Source organism: Podarcis pityusensis, assembly GCF_964106645.2.
Source record: "Podarcis pityusensis genome assembly, chromosome: 4".
Lineage (NCBI taxonomy): Eukaryota > Metazoa > Chordata > Lepidosauria > Squamata > Lacertidae > Podarcis > Podarcis pityusensis.
The window spans coordinates 10,446,308-10,470,761 of NC_138027.1; the positions used below are offsets into that span (position 1 = coordinate 10,446,308).

General features: G+C 46.5%; 1 protein-coding gene across 2 annotated transcripts in view; it reads right to left on the reverse strand.

Moving 5' to 3' along the window:
- Window positions 1–23,949, reverse strand: part of NARS2 (asparaginyl-tRNA synthetase 2, mitochondrial) — a 43,960-nt gene extending 20,011 nt beyond the window's left edge. Inside the window, exons 1-7 of one of the 2 annotated variants that reach the window (XM_081002211.1) lie at window positions 23,755–23,949; window positions 21,812–21,990; window positions 18,802–18,911; window positions 17,379–17,499; window positions 15,492–15,632; window positions 10,561–10,641; window positions 3,624–3,724 (exon numbers count right to left, since the gene is read on the reverse strand). In XM_081002211.1, the coding sequence (XP_080858337.1) occupies window positions 3,624–3,724; window positions 10,561–10,641; window positions 15,492–15,632; window positions 17,379–17,499; window positions 18,802–18,911; window positions 21,812–21,955 (698 nt within the window). In that variant the 5' untranslated portion in view covers window positions 21,956–21,990; window positions 23,755–23,949. The remainder of the gene's footprint in view (window positions 1–3,623; window positions 3,725–10,560; window positions 10,642–15,491; window positions 15,633–17,378; window positions 17,500–18,801; window positions 18,912–21,811; window positions 21,991–23,754) is intronic. The other variant, XM_081002212.1, reaches the window with a different exon arrangement.
- Between the last annotated feature and the right edge of the window lie 505 nt (window positions 23,950–24,454).

Below are 24,454 nucleotides of genomic sequence, written 5' to 3' on the forward strand. Positions count from 1 at the left end.
TGTGCTGCGTCATTGCAGCACCTTCATCCTGTTCAATTTACCAAAATACCAAAACTATACGTTATAAGATTATTATTATTACGGGAAATCCTAAAACAAGGGGTCAGATCCCCCACACCCCGGATGAGCCAATTTGACAGGTGGGTGCGGCGGAACTGAAAAAATAGATCACCACCAATCAGCTGATCGGGGCTGAATTCAAGTCCTGCTTACAGCAGGTAACTTCAAATTTTGGTGTCAAATTTAATGGTGTCAGACTTGGATCACAAGCCCTGATCACAGTCTTCGCCTGCCCCACACCTGATGTCATACGTGGTGTCACGTGGGGTGGTTATGGGCTGGCTCAGGTTGACAGATCAAGGACGCATCTTCAAAGCCCAGCGGAATGCCAATACAGATGGGGGCAACTCATATTTCAGCAGGCAGTATATTCAATGATAGTGAAAAAGTGGCTTTCTTATTACAACAAGCTGATACTGTGCTTATTAGTAAAGGTAAAGCAGCCCCTGACCATTAGGTCCAGTCGTGACTGACTCTGGGGTTGCGGCGCTCATCTAACTTTATTGGCCGAGGGAGCCGGCGTACAACTTCTGGGTCATGTGGCCAGCATGACTAAGCTGCTTCTGGCGAACCAGAGCAGTGCACGGAAATGCCGTTTACCTTCCCGCCGAAGTGGTACCTATTTATCTACTTGCGCTTTGATGTGCTTTCAAATTGCTAGGTTGGCAGGAGCAGGGACCGAGCAATGGAAGCTCACCCCATCGCGGGGATTCGAAACGCCGACCTTCTGATCGCCAAGTCCTAAGGCTCTGTGGTTTAACCCACACCACCATCCGCGTCCCACTGTGCTTATTAGTCTGATCTTAATGCCTTTACTGCACAATGGGCAGAAAGTCCGATCTTTAGAGAGCTCTCTCTCTCTTTCAAATCAGAACCAGTGAAGGCGATGAAGGTCCTGTGTGAGTGTCTGGAGGCAGTTGGAGGATGGATGGCAGCTAACGGATTGAGGTTGAATCCTGACAAGACAGAAATACTGTTTGGGGGGGACAGGAGGCAGGCAGGTGTGGAGGACTCCCTGGTCCTGAATGGGGCAACTGTGCCCTTGAAGGATCAGGTGCGCAGCCTGGGAGTCATTCTGGACTCGCAGCTGTCCATGGAGGCGCAGGTTAATTCTGTGTCCAGGGCAGCTGTTTACCAGCTCCATCTAGTATGCAGGATGAGACCTTACTTGCCTGTGGACTGTCTCGCCAGAGTGGGGCATGCTCTGGTTATCTCTAAATGGAGCTACCTTTGAAGGTGACCCAGAAACTGCCAATTAATCCAGAATGCGGCAGCTAGACTGGTGACTGGGAGTGGCCGCCGGGACCACGTAACACCGGTCTTGAAAGACCTACATTGGCTCCCAGTACGTTTCTGAACACAATTCAAAGTGTTGGTGCTGACCTTTAAAGCCCTAAATGGCCTTGGTCCAGTATACCTGAAGGAGCATCTCCACCCCCCATCGTTCTACCCGGACACTGAGGTCCAGAGCCGAGGGCCTTCTGGCGGTTCCCTCATTGCGAGAAGCCAAGTTACAGGGAACCAGGCAGAGGGCCTTCTCGGTAGTGGCACCCGCCCTGTGGAACGCCCTCCCACCAGATGTCAAAGAGAACAACTACCAGACTTTTAGAAGACATTTGAAGGTAGCCCTGTTTGGGGAAGCTTTTAATGTTTGATGCATTACTGTATTTTAATATTTTGTTGGGAGCCGCCCAGAGTGGCTGGGGAAGCCCAGCCAGATGGGCGGGGTATAACTAATAAATTATTATTATTATTATTATTATATTATTATTATCTTTCAGGTACCATGGATCCAGAGCAGTTTAGAGCTTTATAATTTTATATTATTATTATTTATTCATTTATTAAACTTGTACACCACCCTCTACCTGCAAGTCTCAGGGCGGTTCACAGGATAAAATGACAATATGAAAACACAAAATGCATAATCAGAATAAAAGCAAAACCAACCCAATTAACAACCCCCCCCTCGAAACAGTAACAAGACCTTAAAAACAGGGTCAGTGGTTAACAGGCATCCTGCAATAGCTGCAGCCTCTGGACCAACAACAAGGGAAGCCCCACACAAAGTATATGGCAGTAGTCTAAACATGAGATTACCCAAGCCACAGTGGCCCAGAAAAGGGTGTAGTTGGACCTGGAGGTGGTGCAATGGGTCAGCGCGTCTGGCGGTTAACCTGAAGGTCGGTGGTTCGAGCCCACTCAGGGACAGCTGTGGGCTGAATTCCTGCATTGCAGGGGGTTGGACTAGACGACCCTGCTGACATTTCCATTCCACCTTAAGGAACAGGCATGTGGAATTGCTGCGTGTCACATGTCTGTTTACATTCCAGCACAGCTTGCTGGGAACTTCCGTTTGTGTATAGCTTTTGCTGTTCTCTCCGAGACGACATGAGAGAGAGACGACATGTTTCTTTGTTCTGATTTACCATATTTTTCGCTCCATAAGACGCACCTTTTCCCTCCTAAAAAGTAAGGGGAAATGTGTGTGCGTCTTATGGATCGGAGGCAGGCGGGAAAAGCCCCCAAGAGCTACACACACGCTCCGCGCGGCTCTTGCGGGCTTTTCCTCGAGGAGGCCAGTCAGTGCCTTCTCCCTCCTCGGGGAAAAGCCCCCAAGAGCCGCACTCCCTTTCACAAATCGCGAGGAGGGAGAAAAACCTGCAAGCACACACGGCTCGTGAAAGGGAGCGCTGAGCAGAGCCTGGGATGCACACGGGCTCTGCTCAGCGCTCCCTTTAAAAAAAATTTTCCCCTTGCATTCCCCCTCTAAAAACCAGGTGCGTCTTATGGAGCGAAAAATACGGTGTTTAATAAATCTGTAGCTGCAGCATGACTTACACCTCACACCTACCTCTGTGTGCGAACCACACTCTGCTAATAGCGTGCCCTGGCTTTTGAAGTTCGGGTCGCTGATTTACGTCGGAGCACGGGCCGATGGAAGGAGACGTCCGAGCTGGGCTTGCTAGATGGCCTCCCGGCCCCTCTGCATGTCGACAGACCCTCGGGTCCCTTCTAACTCTATGATTCTGCGATACACCAGCTGAAGCTGGCACTCTTTCAAACTGAGACCACGTGACTCTCCTTTGCCTGGCTTCTCTGTTCCCCTGCCTACTCCACTCTCAAGTTAACCAGACACACCAGGGAGAGGCAGTGTGGTGGTTAGAGAACCAGGCTAGGAGCTGGGAGACCAGGGTTCCCAGCCACTAGGTGACCTTAGGCCGGTCCCTCTCTCAGCCAAGCCTACTTCTCCTTAAGTTGTTGCATGGATAACATGGGGAGAAGTACGGGTGCCACCTTGAGGTCTTTGTAAGTAAGGTAGAGCGCGAATGTAATATATAAGAAAGAAAGAAATATATTTGGGCTCACGCTTGTCCCTCCAATATGATTTCACCCACGACTGGGCTTCCAGTGCCATTTACAAGGGCCACCCCATGGATATTTCCGTTGTGTCAACACCTTACAACCACCGCGGGGCCCAAAACACACCCACAGACACCCACAGTCAGCCTTAAATCTCCCAACTGCGAGAACAGAAAACAAAAAACCAACAAGATCCATACCCAGCCATCACTTCCAAGTGCAGTTGGCCAGAGACCGTCAGAAATGCAGGGACGTCAAAGAAATGGGGGTTTTCTCCAGGTACTCTCTTTTCATTTGCAGACTGCAAGAATTAAAACAAAACAAAACGGGAAACTGTTGATTAGCTCAGGGGTAGGGAACCTTCAGCTACCTCCAGCCCATGGGCCAAATTGCGTGCCCAGGGTTCAAATCTGGCCATCGAAGCAGTTTTCGTCAAATCACATCCACCTTCCCCAAACGTGATGTCCTGTCTGACACAAAGCATGTGCTGTAATGACGGAGCTACCGTCCCTCCCTGATGGAGCTGCTTCGCTGCGGTGTCTAGAAACCGTGGTTTGTTCAAACAAAGGCTTGTGTGATATCCACAGTACATCAACCATTGCTAGCCTCCTTTAGAGGCCACAGCGCAACAGAAGTGAGTGTACAGATCAGATGGAAAACAGGAGGCGGCAAGCAGCCGTAAACTACAGCATGTTGGTATGTGCAGAAGCTCCAAACCACGGTTTCCATTTCAACTGTGGTTGGCACCAACCATAGTTTGGCTGAACGGTCACACACTTCGCTTTGCATATGCATCCCGGGGAGTGGGGTGGCGGCGGAGAGACTTGCACCAGTTGTGACTTCCCAGTGCGAAATATACACAGGAGAGCCACTGCGGTGTAGTGGTTAGAATGCAGATCTGGGTTCAAATCACCCCTCACCTCTTACACTCCCCGGTTGACGTGGAACCTGTCAGCCGAATCAACTCCACAAGGTTGCTGACAAGATAATACATTTGGGGTGGGTGATGTCTGGTTTCCAACTTTGTGATATATCATGATATACAGTCGTACCTTGGTTGTCGAACGCCTTGCGACTCGAACGTTTTGGCTCCTGGATGCCACAAACCCGGAAGTGCGTGTTCCGATTTGCAAACATTCTTTGGAACCCGAACGTCCGGCGCGGCTTCCAATTGGAAGCTCCTGCAGCCAATCAGAAGTCGTGCCTTGATTTGCGAATGTTTTTGGAAGTCGAACGGACTTCTGGAACGGATTGCGTTTGAGAACCGAGGTATGACTGTACTGATATATTACAATGACTGAAATAAGGATGGAGTTATGTAGAAGCACTGGGTAGCTTCAGTTTCCCCCATAATGTGATTCTTGAATAGCACACACATCATGATTTGCAATATATTGCTAGGTCAAAAATTATGAAACCAATTATCATGATATGGACTTGAAGCTGGTTTTGGAAGCTACGCCACCCAGCCCTAAAATACAAATCATGATTCACGATATATTGCCAGGTCAAAAACTACGAAGTCGATATCACAGTATGGACTTCAAACCAGTTTTGGACAATATATGGATGTATCGCCCAGCCCTAGTATTCTGCTGATGTCTTTGGAGGATAAAAAGATTGTTTAACGGCGACATGTACATCATACATGCATTGCCCACATTCCCCGATGAATAAATGCGAGTTCTGAATCGTGCCTAAAAGCACCTGTGAGCCAGGGAAAACACTGTTATCCTTTATAGAGACTCAGTTTTGCGAGTTACACTGGAACAGATTAAAGGAAAACTACAACCGTGTCACACATTGTTGTCGTGCACAGACACACTCCTCAAACTTCCTTTTGAACAGTTCTCACGCTAAGCACCAGAAGAACATTTATATTCAGGAGAGTTTAAATGCACAGTTCTGCTGGGGGGTTGCGAGAGTTCCCTTGGAAGTAACTGATGAAAGAAAGAAAGAAAACCCTCTCTTTGAAGAGCCACAGGTGCTGTTCACAGACATGGAAGGAAGGAAGGTTTCGCGTCAGGATGAAAACATCTGTCACAAAAATTAAAACAAAGAGCAATGTTTTCAAGAAGGGGCTTTTCGTTTCCTTGCAACGGCCACCGGTGAAGATTGAAGAAAGCTTTCAGGCAAATGCAGGAGAGAGGAAACAAAAGGCGAAAAGATGAAATATTGAAGGATTCTTTGGATTTCTTTTTCAAACGCCTTGCCTCAAAAGGAACAAGACAATAACACGCCCGCTACGCTGTGGACGCCAGAAAAGGCCCTGGATTGGAAAGGAAAACGAAGATTTCACTCTCCGTTTGTAGAAACAAACAAAACCTTCCATTCAACCGCATCCCTCAGTCACCTGAGACACCCAGAGAAATAGGAAAGCCAAATGGGTCTCCCCCTAATATTTCCCCTGCCTCCATGAGGTGAGATATTTGTAGCAGCTAAGGGCGGAAAAATACACCAAGAGCAAGAGAAAGCCACAGAAAAAATCTGAGCTCTTTCTAAAGGGCTGGCTCCATGTTTGATGGGAGATAAAATGTAGTGCCCTACAGCGGACACAAAAAACCTCCTTTTTTGGAACCTAAGGGCCACACTCCGTTCTGTACAACCTTCTGAGGGCCACACTCCCATGGGGAATGGAGCCGAAAGCCAATGTGGGTGAAACAAGAAGTGTAAATTTAATATCTGTACAGTTGGGGGGGGTAAGGGTTGTTATGGGAGGGTAGTACCGTTGGCGGGGGACATGAGGGGTACAGTGGTACCTCGGGTTAAGAACTTAATTCATTCTGGAGATCTGTTCTTAACCTGAAACTGTTCTTAACCTGAGGTACCACTTTACTTAATGGGGCCTCACGCTGCCACTGTGCCGCTGGAGCACGATTTCTGTTCTCATCCTGAAGCAAAGTTCTTAACCTGAGGTACTATTTCTGGGTTAGCGGAGTCTGTAACCTGAAGCGTCTGTAACCCGAAGTACCACTGTAGTTTGTCTACCTTTGGTCCATGCTCTCACCTGTGGCTTCTAGAAGCTGTCAGCGTGTGACAGCGGCCACACTCCAGGAACGGCTTCAACTGGCCAGCTAAACCAGGTGAGGGTAGCCGATGGGTCTCAAACCCTCGTGAGTTAGGGACTTCCCCTGTGTACAAAGGCGGGCTCCGGCAGATTGAGCAGATGAGACCGAGAGGGGGACGAACGGTCAAGAAGGTGGTTTCTGAACGTGATATAGAGGGAAGTGAGGGGCAGATGGGGCTTGTCCACCTGGGAAGGTTGCCCATCTAGAGGAAGGAAAACTCTGATCCTAAACCTCTGCTGCCTTGCAGAATATCTTTGGGAAAAGTAAAGGCTAAGGGGTAAACGCTAGAAAAAGATAAAGATAAAGGACTTCCTGGACAGATAAGTCCAGTCAAAGGTGACTATGAGGTGTGGTGCTCATCTCGCCTTCAGGACGCTTTTACGTCCTTCCACAGTGGCAGCACAGATTTCCAGGCAGGAACTGATCAGGGTGAGGGTTTGCCAAGCGTGCCTTCCTCTTAGCACGTTTCTCCCTTTTGTCCTGAGTTAGAGCATCTTCAAAGCCCATGACACCTTAATACTGTCTACACTGACTGGCAGTGAATCTATAGGGTTTCAGGCAGGGAGACTTTCACAGGCCTACCTGGAGATGCCAGAGATTGAACGTGGGTAAAGGTAAAAAAAGGTAAAGGACCCCTGGGCGGTGAAGTCCAGTCAAAGGCGACTATGGGGTTGTGGCACTCATCTCGCTTTCAGGCCGAGGGAGCTGGCGTTTGTCCACAGACAGCTTTCCGGGTCATGTGGCCAGCAGGACTAAAGTGCTTCTGGCGCAAAACGGGACAGAAAACAGAGCTCATGGAAACACTGTTCAGTTTCCCGCCACAGTGGTACCTATTAATCTATTTGCACTGCTGTGCTTTCAAACTGCTAGGTTGGCAGGAGCTGGGGCAGAGCGACGGGAGCTCACTCCGTTGCGGGGATTCGAACCGCCGACCTTCTGATCAGCAAGCCCAAGAGGCTCAGTGGTTTAGACCACAGCGCCACCCGTGTCCCTTTTGGGGTAAACCCTACACAAATTCAGAGTGGAGTCGCTGAGGCGGTTGAGCGGCACCTTGTGTGGCTCCTTCCAGCAACTCCTGTAGCCAAGCTGGTGCCAAACGCCTTGTGCCCTGCTTTCATTTGACCACATCAGCGAGGCCAAGAGGGGGGTGGGTCTTGTCATCTGGGTAGCCCAGAGCCTCCATACACACTGCCCAGGTTTGCGCCCCGGGAAGGCCACTTTGGTGCTGCTAACGGAGGAGTTTGACCTCACCCCCGGAGGTGCACTCCATTGTCTCTCGAGGCAGACAAGCAAGCAAGCAGTGTCCAAGCTAAGATCATCCGCAGTGTTTGATCGTATCCATCCGCAGAAGACCTTTTACCTCTGGCGGCATGCGTTTGGTTCATGTTTAAGAAGATTGTTGATTTCCTGCTTGCAAACAACAAGTAAAAGGCTACTTTCCAACACAAACTGCCCTGTCCATTCTCCATCTAGGCAAGCAAAAGGCATCATCAGAGTTCAAGAACACATCCCGGTCGAGCCAAAACAGAGCGGGACCAGTGAGGGCATACAGTCTAGGCCCAGTTCTTTTCTTTAAATTTGTTTTTATTAAAGATTCTCCTTTGTTGCAAAACAAACAAAGGGAAAAGTACACACAGTGGTACCTCGGGTTACAGACGCTTCAGGTTACATACGCTTCAGGTTACAGACTCTGCTAACCCAGAAATAGTATCTCAGATTAAGAACTTTACCTCAGGATGAGAACAGAAATCGTGCGGCAGCAGCGGGAGGCCCCATTAGCTAAAGTGGTACCTCAGGTTAAGAACAGTTTCAGGTTAAGAACGGACCTCCAGAACGAATTAAGTTCTTAACCTGAGGTACCACTGTACAGTGTCTCCATGTTCAATTTACAGAGACTTTTATAGTTCGTTTACATTCGGTATGACACACTAATGTCATAAGACACTGTGCGGCTGGGGGGAAAGAGGGGAGAGATTATGATTTTTCGTTCTGTTGCACAGTTTTTGTGCAGGGTTTTTGTGTTGGCATCATTTGGGTAGGTCGTTTATTTACATATCTATTTCTTTTTATTGGCTTTGAGAGAATTTGGGGGGTTCAGAGCCTGGTTGGTTGCTGTATGGTTTGTTTCGATGTGTGAGGTTTGGAGAGGCTATAGGGTCAGATTAGCCATATTGATTTGTATGCTGCTGGGGAAGGGATAGGTCATGGTATTGTGTTGTACATTTCATAAAGGGAAGCCACAACAAGGTGCTCCTTCACTTTTCGCTGTGCTAGTTTAAATTTGTTGGTTTGGAGGGCCAGACAGAGAGAATTTGACTGCTGGGTCTGATTTCCCCCACCCCCAATTTAGAGAACAGTTTGATCAAGCATCTGCCCAATATAAGCTTTAAACACCTAATGCTACCCAAAAAATACCTGTTACTTTTCACATCCTCTCCCTTATTATTACTCGAAGGGGAATGGATGGCAGATGGCTTTAGTAAATCCTCTCTGCTTCTTGGGGTGAAAGCGCTGTCAATACACAACAGAAAAGCTTGGAGCAGGGGAAGGCTTTGGAGACTAACTCCAGGCATAAAGAACAACCCCCAGTCAATACCTGTTTTGTGCTTTCCTCTAAGTGATATAACAATGATTCCCTTTGATGTCTGCCTTCCTGGTTCTCTCCTTTAAGCTCAAAGGAAGCATTTGGCTTTAGGGCAAACAAAAAAGGTTTCATTTGCTACTAAGCTTTATTATTGAAGGGGCGCGGGTGGCGCTGTGGGTTAAAGCACAGAACCTAGGACTTGCCGATCAGAAGGTCGGCGGTTCGAATCCCCGCGACGGGGTGAGCTCCTGCTGCTCGGTCCCTGCTTCTGCCAACCTAGCAGTTCGAAAGCACATCAAAGCGCAAGTAGATAAATAGGTACCACTCCGGGAGGAAGGTAAATGGCGTTTCCGTGCGCTGCTCTGGTTCGCCAGAAGTGGCTTGGTCATGCTGGCCACATGACCCGGAAGCTGTACACCAGCTTCCTCAGCCAATAAAGCGAGATGAGGGCCGCAACCCAAGAGTTGGTCATGACTGGACCTAATGGTCAGGGATCCCTTTACCTTTATTATTATTATTTTTTGCAGGATTTTCTCTCCCCCTCCTGCAAAAGGGACACAGAGGCAGGGATCACTGCCCCCTTCGATCACCCCACGGGATACCTGCGAAGGTGCCTCTGGAGGGATTTTGGAGAAGACGTTCGGTGCGATGTGTCACACCGCGATGCTCTTCAAACTGTGTTGATGCTTCCCTAGGTTTCAAAACCAGTTTGTTGTGTGACACTATTGCTGGTGGGAATCACACATGCACACAGGCTACTTACGGGACCGCCTCTCCTGGTATGTCCGATGGAGGACCTTACCGTCTTCAAATAAAAACATCTTGGAGATCCCGGGCCACAGGGAGGTTAGGCTGGCCTCAACCAGAGCCAGGGCTTTTTCGGCCATGGCCCCAATCTGGTGGAACGCTCTGTCACAAGAGACTAGGGCTCTGTGGGACTTGTTATCTTTCTGCACGACAGAGCTGTTCCACCAGGCTTTTGGCCAAAATAGTCTGACCCCCTCCTTCTGTAATCCCTCATAGAATCTCTAGCCCAATGGTTGCCATTAATTTGACTCTGAATTGATTTTAGAATGAATTGATTTTAGAATGTATTTTAATTCATTGATTGTGATTTTATGTAAACTGCTATTTTTACTGTTGCTAGCTGCTCTGAGCCTAGCTTCGGCTGGGGAGGGTGGGATATAAAGAATTTATTATTATTATTATTTGCACAAAGACTAAACAAAAAATGAGGAAATCTTCTGCACGTGTAACAAGTCAGATGGGGTTTGGGGATCCTGTACCAAGAGAGAATGTGGCTCCTCAGGCAAAAAAAGAAACCAAGAAGAAAAAGTCGGTCCCCAAAGAGGCTGGGTGGCCATCTGTCAGGGATGCTTTAGTTGAGATACCTGAATTGCAGGGGGTTGGACTAGATGACCCTCGGGGGTCCCTTCCAACTCCCTGATTCTGGCTTATTTATTGCTGAATTATCAAGGGCCTTACCTCTACTTGAAAGATTTCCCCGGCTCCTTCACAGTCGTTTGAAGTAATTATCGGCGTGTGAACATGCAAATATCCGTTATCCTAAAAATAAAAATAAAAAGTGGTTTGAGAAGGAGAAAAAGTTACAAGTTACTGATGGACGACTTGAGTGTCTGCCCAGATAAAAGACTGAATGTGGCATAGTGGGCAGCGTATTGGGAGCCGAGTTCAGATCCCCACTCACCCACAAAGCTTACTGGGTAAACTTGGGGCAGCCTCTCACTCCCAGGCTAACCTACCTCTCACGGTTGCGGTGAGGATTAAATGAGGAGGGGCAAAGAACCATGTACGTATGTCCCCTTGAGCTCCTTGGAGGTAGGGTGGAAGAGAAATGTAATTCAAAGAGGCTCAGATTATCCAAACGTGCACTTGCAAACTAACCACTTTCAAACAGGACGCTTGGGAAATAAGCAGCCAACAGGATGTGAGACTAGGGAGGTCTTTGATCTAATCCATCACGGCCCTTCTTACCTTCTCCCCCACTGTTTATCATCAGTAGACAGCGATTCCAACAGTGTGACGCGGCAGCTAAAAAAGCCAATGCAATTCTGGGCCTCATCAATAGGAGTATAGTATCTAGATCAAGGGAAGTAATAGTGCCACTGTATTCTGCTCTGGTCAGACCTCACCTGGAGTACTGTGTCCAGTTCTGGGCACCACAGTTCAAGAAGGACACTGACAAACTGGAACGTGTCCAGAGGAGGGCAACCAAAATGGTCAAAGGCCTGGAAACGATGCCTTATGAGGAACGGCTAAGGGAGCTGGGAATGTTTAGCCTGGAGAAGAGGAGGTTAAGGGGTGATATGATAGCCATGTTCAAAGATATAAAAGGATGTCACATAGAGGAGGGAGAAAGGTTGTTTTCTGCTGCTCCAGAGAAGCGGACACGGAGCAATGGATCCAAACTACAAGAAAGAAGATTCCACCTAAACGTTAGGAAGAACTTCCTGACAGTAAGAGCTGTTTGACAGTGGAATTTGCTGCCAAGGAGTGTGGTGGAGTCTCCTTCTTTGGAGGTCTTTAAGCAGAGGCTTGACAACCATATGTCAGGAGTGCTCTGATGGTGTTTCCTGCTTGGCAGGGGGTTGGACTCGATGGCCCTTGTGGTCTCTTCCAACTCTATGATTCTATGATTCAGGGGTAGACTGCCATTAAAGCTGGAGGCTCCATTTAGCCACCGTGGTTTGTAGCCAAATGCCCTCAGGCTTCCCAGAATCATCCTGCTGGCTATTATTAAAAACAAGAGGCCGGACGAGATGGAGCCTTGGTCTGATCCAGCAGGGCTTTTTTTGTGCCAAGAGAGACAGGCCCATCAGTGGAGAGAGGCTGGACTTTAAATGCAGCTTTGCCAGGACTCTGGAATAACTTCCCAGAGGAAGTCCACTTCTATATCTCCCCTGGGACTTACAAATAAATGCAAACATGCCTCTCTCTGGTCACTCCTTGCAAATCAGCCCCCCCCCCCCATCTGCATTTGGCTTTGATTTTTTAAAGTTCACTTTGATATTTATTTATTTTTGCACTGGAGACATTTTGAATGCTTTGATTACCAATCCCCAACCTCAACCATGTGGAGAAATTGTGCTTAAAGAAAAAATATTTTGTGTGTGTATCGCTTCCAACTCTACAATTCAAGGATACTTCCCCAGGCAAGGGCAGAATCTGCCTGCAGAGAGATCTCTAGGAGGCCTGGCAAAGTCTTATAGAGAGTGTCAAGGCCATTATTATTATTCCTCCTCCTTCTTAGACGATCACTCATAGCCGAGTAAGATTGTCTTCCATGAACACGATCTTAGCAGTGAGTCCATAAATGACTGTGAAGGCCAATTCTGGATCCACACATCCTTCCACAGTGGGGACATAGGTTTCCAGGCGGGAGTTGATCACGGTGAGGGTTTGCCAAGCGTGGCTTCCTCTTAGTACATTTCTCCCTTTTGTCCTGAGTTTGAGTGTCTTCAAAGCCCACGACACCTTAATACAGTGGTACCTCGGGTTAAGAACTTTATTCGTTCCGGAGGTCCATTCTTAACCTGAAACTGTTCTTAACCTGAAGCACCACTTTAGCTAAAGGGGCCTCCTGCTGCCACCATGCTGCCAGAGCACAATTTCTGTTCTCATCCTGAAGCGAAGTTCTTAACCTGAGGTACTATTTCTGGGTTAGCGGAGTCTGCAACCTGAAGCGTCTGTAACCCAAGGTACCACTGTACTGTCTACACTGACTGGTAGTGAATCTATAGGGTTTCAGGTAGGGAGACTTTCACAGGCCTACCTGGAGATGCCAGGAATTGAACCTGGGGAAAGGTAAAAAGGTAAAGAACCCCTGGACAGTGAAGTCCAGTCAAAGGCGACTATGGGGTTGCGGCGCTCATCTCTTTTCAGGCCGAGGGAGCCAGCGTTTGTCCACAGACAGCTTTCCGGGTCATGTGGCCAGCAGGACTAAACCACTTCTGGAGCAACGGAACACCGTGACGGAAACCAGAGCACACAAAAATGCTGTTTACCTTCCCGCCGCTGTGGTACCTATTTATCTACTTGCACTGGTATGCTTTCGAACTGGTAGGTTGGCAGGAGCTGGGACCGAGCAACGGGAGCTCAATCCGTCACAGGATTCGAACCGCCAACCTTCCAATCAGCAAGTTCAAGAGGCTCAGTGGTTTAGACCACAGCGCCACCCGCATCCCTTGAACCTGGGACTTTCTGCATGCAATGTAAATGCTCCCCCACTGAACGGCAGCCCTTCCCCAAAGCAGTACCTATTGCGCTGCATTTTTAAGGCATCCTATTTCTTTTTGAAGGGACGCGGGTGGCACTGTGGGTTAAACCACAGAGCCTAGGGCTTGCCGATCAAAGGGTCAGCGGTTCGAATCCCTGCGACGGGGTGAGCTCCCATTGCGCGTTCCCTGCTCCTGCCAACCTAGCAGTTCGAAAGCATGTCAAAGTTGAAGTAGATAAATAGGTACCACTCCAGCGGGAAGGTAAACGGCGTTTTCGTGTGCTGTTCTGGTTCGCCAGAAGCAGCTTAGTCATGCTGGCCACATGACCCGGAAGCTGTCTGCAGACAAACGCCGGCTCCCTCGGCCTATAGAGTGAGATGAGTGCGCAACCCCAGAGTCAGTCATGACTGGACGTAATGGTCAGGGGTCCCTTTACCTTTACCTATTTCTTTTTACCTCTATCACATCTGAACCCTTTTTGGGGGTTTATGCTTGTTGCCTCCCCCTTATGGCAAGACATACTGCATTACAGCAATTGATTCATTCAAACTTTGCATTTGCATATGTCTAAATTAGCAAGCCTGTTTATTTCGTAAAATTTCGTAAAAAAAATACAAAATACAAAAACAAAACCTGTGGTTTACGAAAAGGATAAAGCAATATGCTCCGTCTCTGGTGCAGGAAGACTGAAAACTAGGAGCAGAAGGCATTGCAGGAATCACTTGCAAATAAAATCTGTTTCTTCTGGATATACCGAAAAAGTTGGTTAACTTATGTATGCATGAAATGGCAGCAGCAAGAACGAACAGAAATGGAAAGGGGAGGTAGGAAGAATTAAAATTATTAAAATGACAGGAGTTTGCGGAACTGGTAAAGTTAACCGCAAAGATTAGGGACCAAAAAGAATTATACATTCTTTGAGGATTGGAAACCGTGCGCAGAATATCTAAAGAACTATTATAACAGCATGAAAACGCGAGCAGGATTTTGAAATATGAGCAACAGTAGAAAAACATTAATCTCGGGTGTTTATATGGAGTGCTGCAAGTTAAAATAGGCAGCATTTGAAGGATAAACATACAACACCATCGAAGGGGGGGATGGGAAGTCAATGGATAAATAAAAGGTGTTGTTGATGGTAAAGTATGCAAACTTTTGAAAACTAAATAAAGAAAATTTTTTAAAATCAGTTTTTTTATCCATCTGGAGTAATAAACACACAAATACTGCCACCCAGTGGTCAGAGACTGCATACTGTCTCCAAAATTTTTTACACATCACTTGGGAAGACTAATGCCAGTGTACTGGAAGAAGTAAAGATCACCAGTGTCAAAGCGATGATTCTTCAACATCAACTTTGTTGGACTGGTCATGTGCGGATGCCTGATTATCATCTTCCAAAGCAACTACTCTATTCTGAACTCAAAAATGGAAAGCGTAATGCTGGTGGTCAACAAAAAAGGTTTAAAGACTCTCTCAAGGCAAATTTAAAAAATTAATAGTATAAACACTGATGAGGGTCGCGGGTGGCGCTGTGGTCTAAACCACAGAGCCTAGGGCTTGCCGATCAGAAAGTTGGCGGTTCGAATCCCCGCGACAGGGTGAGCTCCCGTTGCTCAGTCCTTGCTCCTGCCAACCTAGCAGTTCAAAAGCACGTCAAAGTGCAAGTAGATAAATAGGTACCACTCCAGCGGGAAGATAAACGGCATTTCTGTGTGCTGCTCTGGTTCGCCAGAAGCGGCTTAGTCATGCTGGCCACATGACCCAGAAGCTGTACACTGGCTCCCTCGGCCAATAAAGCGAGATGAGCGCCGCAACCCCAGAGTCAGCCACGACTGGACCTAATGGTCAGGGGTCCCTTTACCTTTTATAAACACTAACAAGTGGGAACCACTGGCCTGAAAGCCAACAGAGCATCTCTAGCTAAAAAGCTCCTGGTCCAGCTATGGAGAAGGTCAGACAGAGAGCACTGAAAACAAGGAAGTGTGCTGCGTGCCTTGCCTTCTTGTTACCTGGGCAGGTAAGGTCACACGCACCTCTAGTCACATGCAAGAAGTATGTCCCAGCCAGGAGGAAACAGGAAGTTTTTGACTGGCTGGGCCAAACGTCCCTTTGCATGTCCACTCTAGGAAAACAAGGAATGTTGTACTTGACTGCTATCTATGTATCACATCCCACCTTAAAAAAGGAGTGAATTGCAGCCGTGGCTTCGCTGCGGAGTCTCAGGAGAGCGCCCAAGGAATTGGTTCTGCATCGGACATGAGGGAACTGCCTGAGGTAATCCAGTGGGTGATGCGTTTTGTACTTCAGTGGGAATGCCTGGATGGGGGAAACAAGGAAGAGACAACAGAGTAAGCTCAACTTTACAACTCACTTGCGTCCCCTAGTAGAAAAGGTGGCATGGACATATGGGGAAAATGAGTGATTAACAAGGAAAAGGGGGAAAAAAGAACCTCAATGTTCAACTTTCCAGAAACATTTATTTCTAGGCAGCTGGGAATTCTGTCATAAAAATTTGATTAAATTTACTTACATAGCTATGGCTCCCTTAGCAAAGCATCTTACAGTAACAAATATAAATCTTCATCTAAAGATCCAACAATAATTATCAATTATTTCTGAGTCAGAATCATTATTAGAGACTAGAATCATTATCAGAGGTGGTCCCATCTAAGAAGTAAAACAATCAACATGGTGTAAGAGGAAACAATCACACTCTGGGCCAGTTTAGAGAGAAGATGGACTGGATTTTCAATTAATGATCCTCTTGTTTAAAATATCTATTTTTTAATCATGATTCTGTCACTCCTGTATTGGTTTGCTGGTCTCATTGGTGCTGTTGTGCTAGTTTAGATATGGATGTTTGCTATTTGAAAATGGTTTTATGTTTGTTGTGAGCTGCCTTGAGAAAACTATGTCTTGAAAGGCGGGACAGAAATCTCTGAAATAAATGAAGGCAAAGGATGTTGTTGTTTAGTCGTCTCCGACTCTTCGTGACCCCCTGGACCAGAGCACGCTAGGCACTCCTGTCTTCCACTGCCTCCCGCAGTTTGGTCAAACTCATGCTGGCTTTGAGAACACTGTCCAACCATCTCGTCCTCTGTCGTCCCCTTCTCCTTGTGCCCTCCCTCTTTCCCAACATCAGGGTCTTTTCCAGGGAGTCTTCTCTTCTCATGAGGCGGCCAAAGTATTGGAGCCTCAGCTTCAGGATCTGTCCTTCCAGTGAGCACTCAGGGCTGATTTCCTTAGGAATGGGTAGGTTTGATCTTCTTGCAGTCCATGGGACTCTCAAGAGTCTCCTCCAACACCATAATATAATAAGGATATAGTCACCAAAAAAAGGAGAAATAATTTCTGAGCCATAAAACTCAACAAGCTCATGTTTATTCACCCTTAATTTGATTTTATTCTGATCAGCTCTTTCAGCACACTGACCAACAGGCTGGAAGGTCACCCAGGCACTGAGTGGCACCTGAGCCACAACCATTTATAATAATATAACCTGAGAAAAGCAAAGAGAACACCTGTACAGTTCAAAATATGGCTTAGCAGCTATAATCCTGTAAAAATTCTCTCCAAAATAAGTCCTGCTGTGTTTAATGAGGTTGACTCCCAGGGAAACAGGCATCAGACTGCAGCTTGAGTTTCCTACGATGACGAAAAAGCATAAATTTATCAACCAGGCATATCCTGCAGTTGGGAAGAGTTGCACTTATTGCTGCAGATTTCATATGTGGTGGACTTGTAAAAGAGTATTGGGAAATAATAATAAATTGAAAAAACATTTAGAGAAGATTAGAAAACGTTTATTGAGTACATGGGAAATAACTGTGTACAGCTGAAAACGTTGGCAGCCTGAAGATAAATTCAACAGTGTAAATGAGTTACGATGGATGTAATAACGGAATGCTGAATTGAACAGTTTCTGTAAAATATGAAGGGAATGATATGTAAAATGAACCATGGAAAGAGAAGAAGGGAAATCATGGGTATCTTAAGGATGTAAAAATGAATACTTACAATTGTAAAACAGAAAAATTAATTAAAAAATTATGTTGCACTTACCAGGACATCGCAAGGGCCCACCACACGAATGTTCTCTGCAGCCAGCTCAACATTTTGACGTTTATGAGGACTTTTTATCAGTTTCCCTTGGACTTCGACAGAACTTCCAAACGTCAGCTCACTGGGGGAAGGCAATCAATTGCTCATAATGTGAATTTATGACATGCAGGCCATTTTCATACTGTGCATACTTTTAAAAAATAAATAAATGAGATTTTATTAAAGCTTTTTCATAACACGATAAAATAAGAGGAACTAATCTAAGTAAAAACAAAAGCAAAGAGAAAAAGAGAAAACACCTAAGGAACCTGCGAAAAACTATGGAAAAAAGATTTAAAATTTACCACATGTTACTGAAGGATTTTTTTTATGAAAATGATATATAGGTGGCATAAATTATCTAAGGGGGGGACACAGGTGGCACTGTGGTCTAAACCACAGCCTCTTGGTCTTGCCGGTTGGAAGGACAGCGGTTCATATCCCAGCAGTGGGGTGAGCTCCTGTTGCTCTGTCCCAGCTCCTGCCAACCTAGCAGTTTGAAAGCATGCCAGTGTAAGTAGATAAATAGGTACACTCTGGGTGGCTTTCAACAGAACATTAAAAACAGAATAAAACTTCAAACATTAAAAACTTCCCTAAACAGGGCTGCCTTCAGATGTCTTCTAAAAGTCGCATAGTTGTTTATTTCCTTGACATCTGATGGGAGGGCGTGGCATAGATAGATAGATAGATAGATAGATAGATAGATAAAAAAGTTCAACAACTTTTGGAGTGTCCTGGTTTTTACTTTTTGAAATACAGCAACTCTAAGGTATAGGGAGAAATCAGAATACAGTGGTACCTCGGGTTACATACGCTTCAGGTTATAGACTCCACTAACCCAAAAATAGTACCTTGGGTTAAGAACTTTGCTTCAGGATGAGAACAGAAATTGTTCTCCGGCAGCGCGGCAGCAGCAGGAGGCCCCATTAGCTAAAGTGGTGCTTCAGGTTAAGAACGGTTTCAGGTCAAGAACGGACCTCCGGAACAAATTAAGTACTTAACCCAAGGTACCACTGTATGTAGTGGAAAAGAATGTAATAAAATGCAGGGGAGGGGGAGGGGAGTCTATATTAATTGCATGCTTCTTTATATTTGAAATATTGTTATTGCTTCAAGTTTTAAGTAAAAATGGAAAAAAATGGGGGGGGGGATAAAAAACCAAAAGGATAAAAAATAGAAGAGAGAAAAAATAAACAAGGACTTCTGATTTTCCCACCTGTCAGTTACATAAAAGAAATTATTCAAAATATTCACTCTAGTATGACACCTGCTAAAAAACTCGACACCCCCACTTACAACCTGAAGTGGGCACAGCCCATTCTCAGTTGCCAACTGGCTGCATGCATGGGCAACGGGCCCCAATTCAGCAAGTTCTGCCAACCTGGGTCCCAATTCTGGGTCAGCGACCACCTGCAGGTTCTCCAACGAGGAGCCGTCGTTCATGTGAACAAACAGAACGTCTTTCTGGGAGCGGACAGAACGGACCCAACCCTGGAAGCAGATAAGAGAGAGAGGAGAAGCTTGAATCAGACATTTATTCAGCCTTCCTGTCAAGTCAGCGAAGAAGGACCAATGAAATACCGTGAAAATCCCTGAAACAAGAAGCAATTGACCATAAATATTATCTTGTGGAAATCAACTGAAAATCAAAAAGCTTAAGGAATTCATCATCATCCTTTTTATTCGACCGTCAGTCAGAAAAGAGTACATTTTGTCAATACACAGTTAAAAAACATCCAGGAAGATTTTAAAACTTAGCCAACACTAAAATGGGCTAAACAGATAGCCCCATATCGATACAGTCAATTATAGTCTTGCGACGCTTGAAAGCTAAGAAGAGAAATTTGGCCACCAAGGAAGGTATAGCTCTAGTGGCGTTATTCAGCAAGTGTAAAACCTGGTTTTATCCGGGTAGGAAGCTGAATTGACATAGGAGTGGGTCTATAAAATTTTGTCTAAGCTCTGCATAAGAAGGGCAAGTCAAGAGAATGTGTTCGGTGGACTCAACCACCCCCATGGCACAATGACAAGTTCTCTGGGCGTATGGTACTCACCTGTACCTTCCCCACAATATCGCAGAGTCAAGGACATTTAATCTAGCCGCTGTAAGAAGTCTACGGTATTCCACATAGTGGATTTCTGCAAGGTAGGCTGGTATGGTCCGATAAATCTGGTCTCCTAGGAACATCCCTGGTTTTACCTGGGCTATGTCCTCTTGTCTGGCAATGTCACTCAGTCTCCGGGAGATCACAGCTCTAGCTTGATTGTACGTCATAGACTCGAAGTAAAGGAGAGACAATCCGCAGGATTGAACCTCATTAATGACCTCCCTTTCCCACGATGATTGGAAATCGTCCCTCAATATCAAGGGGGCAATACCCACTGGTTTAAAACAAAGCTTGAGCCATAGCCAGAGCTTCGTCTTCAAGGCCACATACCGTAGAGCTTGCCAGCCGACCTCTAATCTCATAACCGCACATGCTACCGAGGGGGGAATCCTAAGGATGGCTCTAAGGAATCGCGTTTGGATAGAATCCAGTTTCAAAAAATCCCTACGGGAGCCTAAAGAGATGCCCACCAAAAGAAGGGGGAGGACTTTCATTTGAAAGAGTCTCAAAGCTATCTTCACTGATTGAGCCTGATTCTTAGCATATAGAGATCTAATCTGGATGGCTGCTTTAGATGCGTTAGTTGTTATATAGTCTCTATGGGCCAGAAAAGACCTATTTGACCGTATTACTTGTCCCAGATATTTAAAGCAGTTAACCTGCTCTAGGGGGATCCCGTTCATCGACCATTGATGGAGTCTCGGTCGGACAGAGAAGACCATGATTTTGGTCTTAGCATAGTTGGGTTGGAGCTCATGCTGATCACAGTATTCATGTAGAGCTTGCAACATTCTCCTCAGTCCAATAGGGGATCTGGCAAGAAGTGCGGCGTCATCCGCATACAGAAGAACGTTCAGAGATCGGCCTGCTAATTTGGGGGGGTGGAAAGCATCATTGGCCATGTGAGTCACCAGTGAGTTAATGTAAAAATTAAACAATGCTGGGGCCAATAGACAACCCTGTCTTACCCCTCTAAGGAATTAAAATTAGAAAAACCTAAAACAGAACAAAGCCTTAATGGGATGCTGGCTACAAACCTCGTTTCACTGAACTATTCCGTTTCCTCAGAAAGAAATAGAAAAATCATAAACTTTAAACGACCAAAACTCTATTTTAGGTTTTTCTAATTTTTTCCCCTTAAGCTTTTTGAACGCTTTATTATGAGGTCATGGACACAGCCTAGGCATGCAAGAACACACCAAAAAGAGCATGGCTGGAAAGGGGTGTGGCCTAGGGAGAGAGGGCGCGGTCTGGGGAGACTCCCAAGGGCCACACAGAGAAACCCGGAGGGCCGCATTGGACAGCATGCACAGGGCCGGATTTAGGTTTGATGAGGCCCTAAGCTACTGAAGGTAATGGGGCCCTTTATATGTCCAGCTGTCCTTTGTCAACAACAAATTGCCGCCGCTTTTTGTGCTGAATATATGCTATATGGTATTTATGGACCTAATAGGTATCTAAAGCCATTTGCACATAACCGTCCATGTAGAATGTAGGCACCCTATATATAGAAATGATCAAACCAGTGATATTTTAGGGAGCAGGCTAGCAGGCGGGGCCCATGACTTACACCATAGGAGCCTACACAACACAAAACACTATTGCTGTATGTAGGTTTTATGTTATTTGTTTTTTATCTTCTATTTTGGAAATGTACACCCAGTTTTTCCCCCTTTAATTTTTTGGGGCCCCCCCAAGAGATTGGGGCCCTAAGCTACAGCTTGTTTAGCTTATACGTAAATCTGGCACTGAATATGCGTAGTCCTGAGCTCCTCAGAGTAAGGACAGGGTAAATGTATGGTTTTCCCGGTAGTGATGTATGGAAGTGAGAGCTGGACCATAAAGAAGGCTGATCGCCGAAGAATTGATGCTTTTGAATTATGGTGCTGGAGGAGACTCTTGAGAGTCCCATGGACTGCAAGAAGATCAAACCGATCCACTGGAAGTGCTCACTGGAAGGACAGATCCTGAAGCTGAGGCTCCAAGACTTTGGCCACCTCATGAGAAGAGAAGACCATGGAAAAGACCCTGATGTTGGGAAAGATGGAGGGCACAAGGAGAAGGGGACGACAGAGGACAAGATGGTGGGACAGTGTTCTCAAAGCTACAAACATGTGTTTGACCAAACTGTGGGAGGCAGTGAAAGACAGGAGTGCCTGGCGTGCTCTGGTCCATGGGGTCACAAAGAGCTGGACACGACTAAACAACAACAACAACAAAAATGTGTGGCAAGATACAAAACAAGCCTCCAAACTACCCCCCTCCCTTGCTTGCCTTACCCACCTGGACTTTAATGTCCTGCCCTGATGGGTCTCGGATTTCCAGCGCTTCTCGAACTCGGAGCAGTTTGGGAGTTGCCGCATGCTTGGGGCAGGGAGCAGAGGAACAGTGGCGGAGAACCAGGCGCGCACAACGCGCCCCAAACATCTTCGCTCAGCTCCTTCTTTCAACTGCTTGCAACCCTGCAAAAAACAAAACAAAACCCAAAAGGCCCAAGACCCCTTTGGTTACTCAGTTGTGCAGAGGGGGGAAATGTCTTCTGATATGATCCAACACTGATGAACTCAGCTAGGAACTCTGCCTATTGTGAACGTAACAGCTATTCAGAACCAAAGACCCTGGCGAGGTTACCAGCAAGACATTACAGGTGAAACATTTATCAGAGAGTGGGACATATATAGTGTCTATGTAAAAGAACATTGTCAAAAGATCAATCCATCGGCAGGTATTGACTTAGCTTCGGCGTGCAAATAGGGTAATTTTATTAAATAAAATGGATAGTAAGTTAAATAATACTGAGAAAGTAAAGTTTAAGCACGTGTTTAGGGAATTCAATTTGGGAACGCAAGGGGGAGATCGGAAGTCTCGCAAAATTTAATTAGAAATGGGTATACAAAGCAAGTACGAATAATTGTTTATTTTTTATTTTGTCTATAACAACTATTGTGCATTTTTGTTATAAAGTTTTAAATCAATAAAGCATATACAGTGGTACCTCGGGTTACATACGCTTCAGGTTACAGACTCCGCTAACCCAGAAATAGTGCTTCAGGTTAAGAACTTTGCTTCAGGATGAGAACAGAAACCGTGCTCCAGCGGCGTGGCGGTAGTGGGAGGCCCCATTAGCTAAAGTGGTGCTTCAGGTTAAGAACAGTTTCAGGTTAAGAACGGACCTCCAGAATGAATTAAGTACTTAACCCGAGATACCACTGTAACAAAAAAAAGAATAAAAAAGAACCAAAGACCCTTTAATTCATGCAGACCTTAATAAAGTGATTTTTGTGATTTTAACTCCTGCCTCTTGCTACATATATATATATATATATATATATGCTGCAAGCTACCCTGAGTGGTGCATTTATATCTAGGTAGATCTTGTCTTATGCATGGGGTACGTTCCTGGCTATTGTGCACACAAGCAAAATTGCTTAAAGCCAGAACACCCCTTAGAATATTGCAAACATCCCGGATGTATAACAAAAGGCAGCTGCATAATAACATGGATCATTCCCAAAATATAATTATACTTCAGCCTCTTCCATGTGTACCATAAGTATGCATACAGGCAGTGAGAGGTGCAAGCTTGCCTTGGCCAGGTAATCTCATTTATATCGGATCGAATTTGAGGCCAACAAGCTCATCTCCTCACCAACACAAAGAAGCCTTTCTCTTTTCTGATCTTTCACATTTGTAAGCGTGGAAAATTCCTTTTTCCCCATCACTAAACCCTCCAGATTTCCCGCTGCAGACTTTCAAATCCATTATTCCGAACCTCCCCTCTCCCCAAAATGCTCTTTAGGGGGCCTAGCAAACTGCCTTAGGCAGAGCTTAGCCATTGGTCCACCTACCTCCATAGTGCCTGCACTGACTGGCAGCCGCTCTCCAGGCTTTCAGCCTGGGTTTGCCCCCAGCCACCCTACCTGGCTATTGCACCATGGGACTTCTGCATGCAAAGCAGGTACCCTGGCGCCGAGTTGCATGCGGCCCTTTGCAAAACGCCTTAGGCAGAGCCTTGCCATTAACCCCCCCCCTCTCAATAGTGCATGCACTGGCTGGCAGCATTCTCCGCGGTTTTAGGAAGGAAGACTTTCCCAGCTCTGCCTGGGGTTGATGGAGATTGCACGGGGGGGCCTTCTGCACGCATGGCAGCTGCCCCACGGAGTTGCAGCCCTTCTACCCACTCAGAGTTGCCCCAGCCCCCTTTGCACAGCCCTCCCCAATCTCACCTCCTCTGCTCCTTTCCCCAGCTTGCTCCCAATTCTCCCCGATGCACGCAGACCAATCGGCTGCAAAGCATGCAAAAAACTCATGCAATGCGCACCCGCGTCTTCCCCTGATCTCCCCCTTCCTCCAGAAGGGTCGCCTGGCAGCCAATGGAGGCTGCCGGTTTGCAAAAGCTCAGCCCATCGGAGATAGGGAACTCTTTGCGGAAGTTGCCCCTTGGTCTCTAGCTCTCTCCAGCGCAATGCATGACGGGAGCTGTAGTTCCAGGAGCTCAGAGCGCCCGCTTTCCTTTTCGCTGGGAGCAGAGTTTGTTTTGGGGGGATGCCACGTGGGAATGGGGACGGCGCTCGCGGCAGAGCTAGGACAGCCGCATTAAGCACGTCGAAAGCATTTTAAGCACGCTCCCCCCCGCAGAAATAATTTTGATTAAAGAGTTTCTTGAATTACAAAAGAATGTGCAATCTCTCCCCCCCCGCCCCCCGATCCTAGAGTCTCTTAGTTGCGTTCAGTGTAAAACGATGTTGTATTTAGTATAGGGTTGGAGGGGGGGGGGATGAAATGGTGCGTGGTAAACTTAACACACTATTTCTCGTTTTTCCAGCTTGGTAGATGGGGAGAAAAAAGCTTGGTACAGCTGCTTTTGCCAGATTGATTTTGTGTTGTACTCGCACTGCAAATATATGTTTTGTGTGTGTGAAGGTT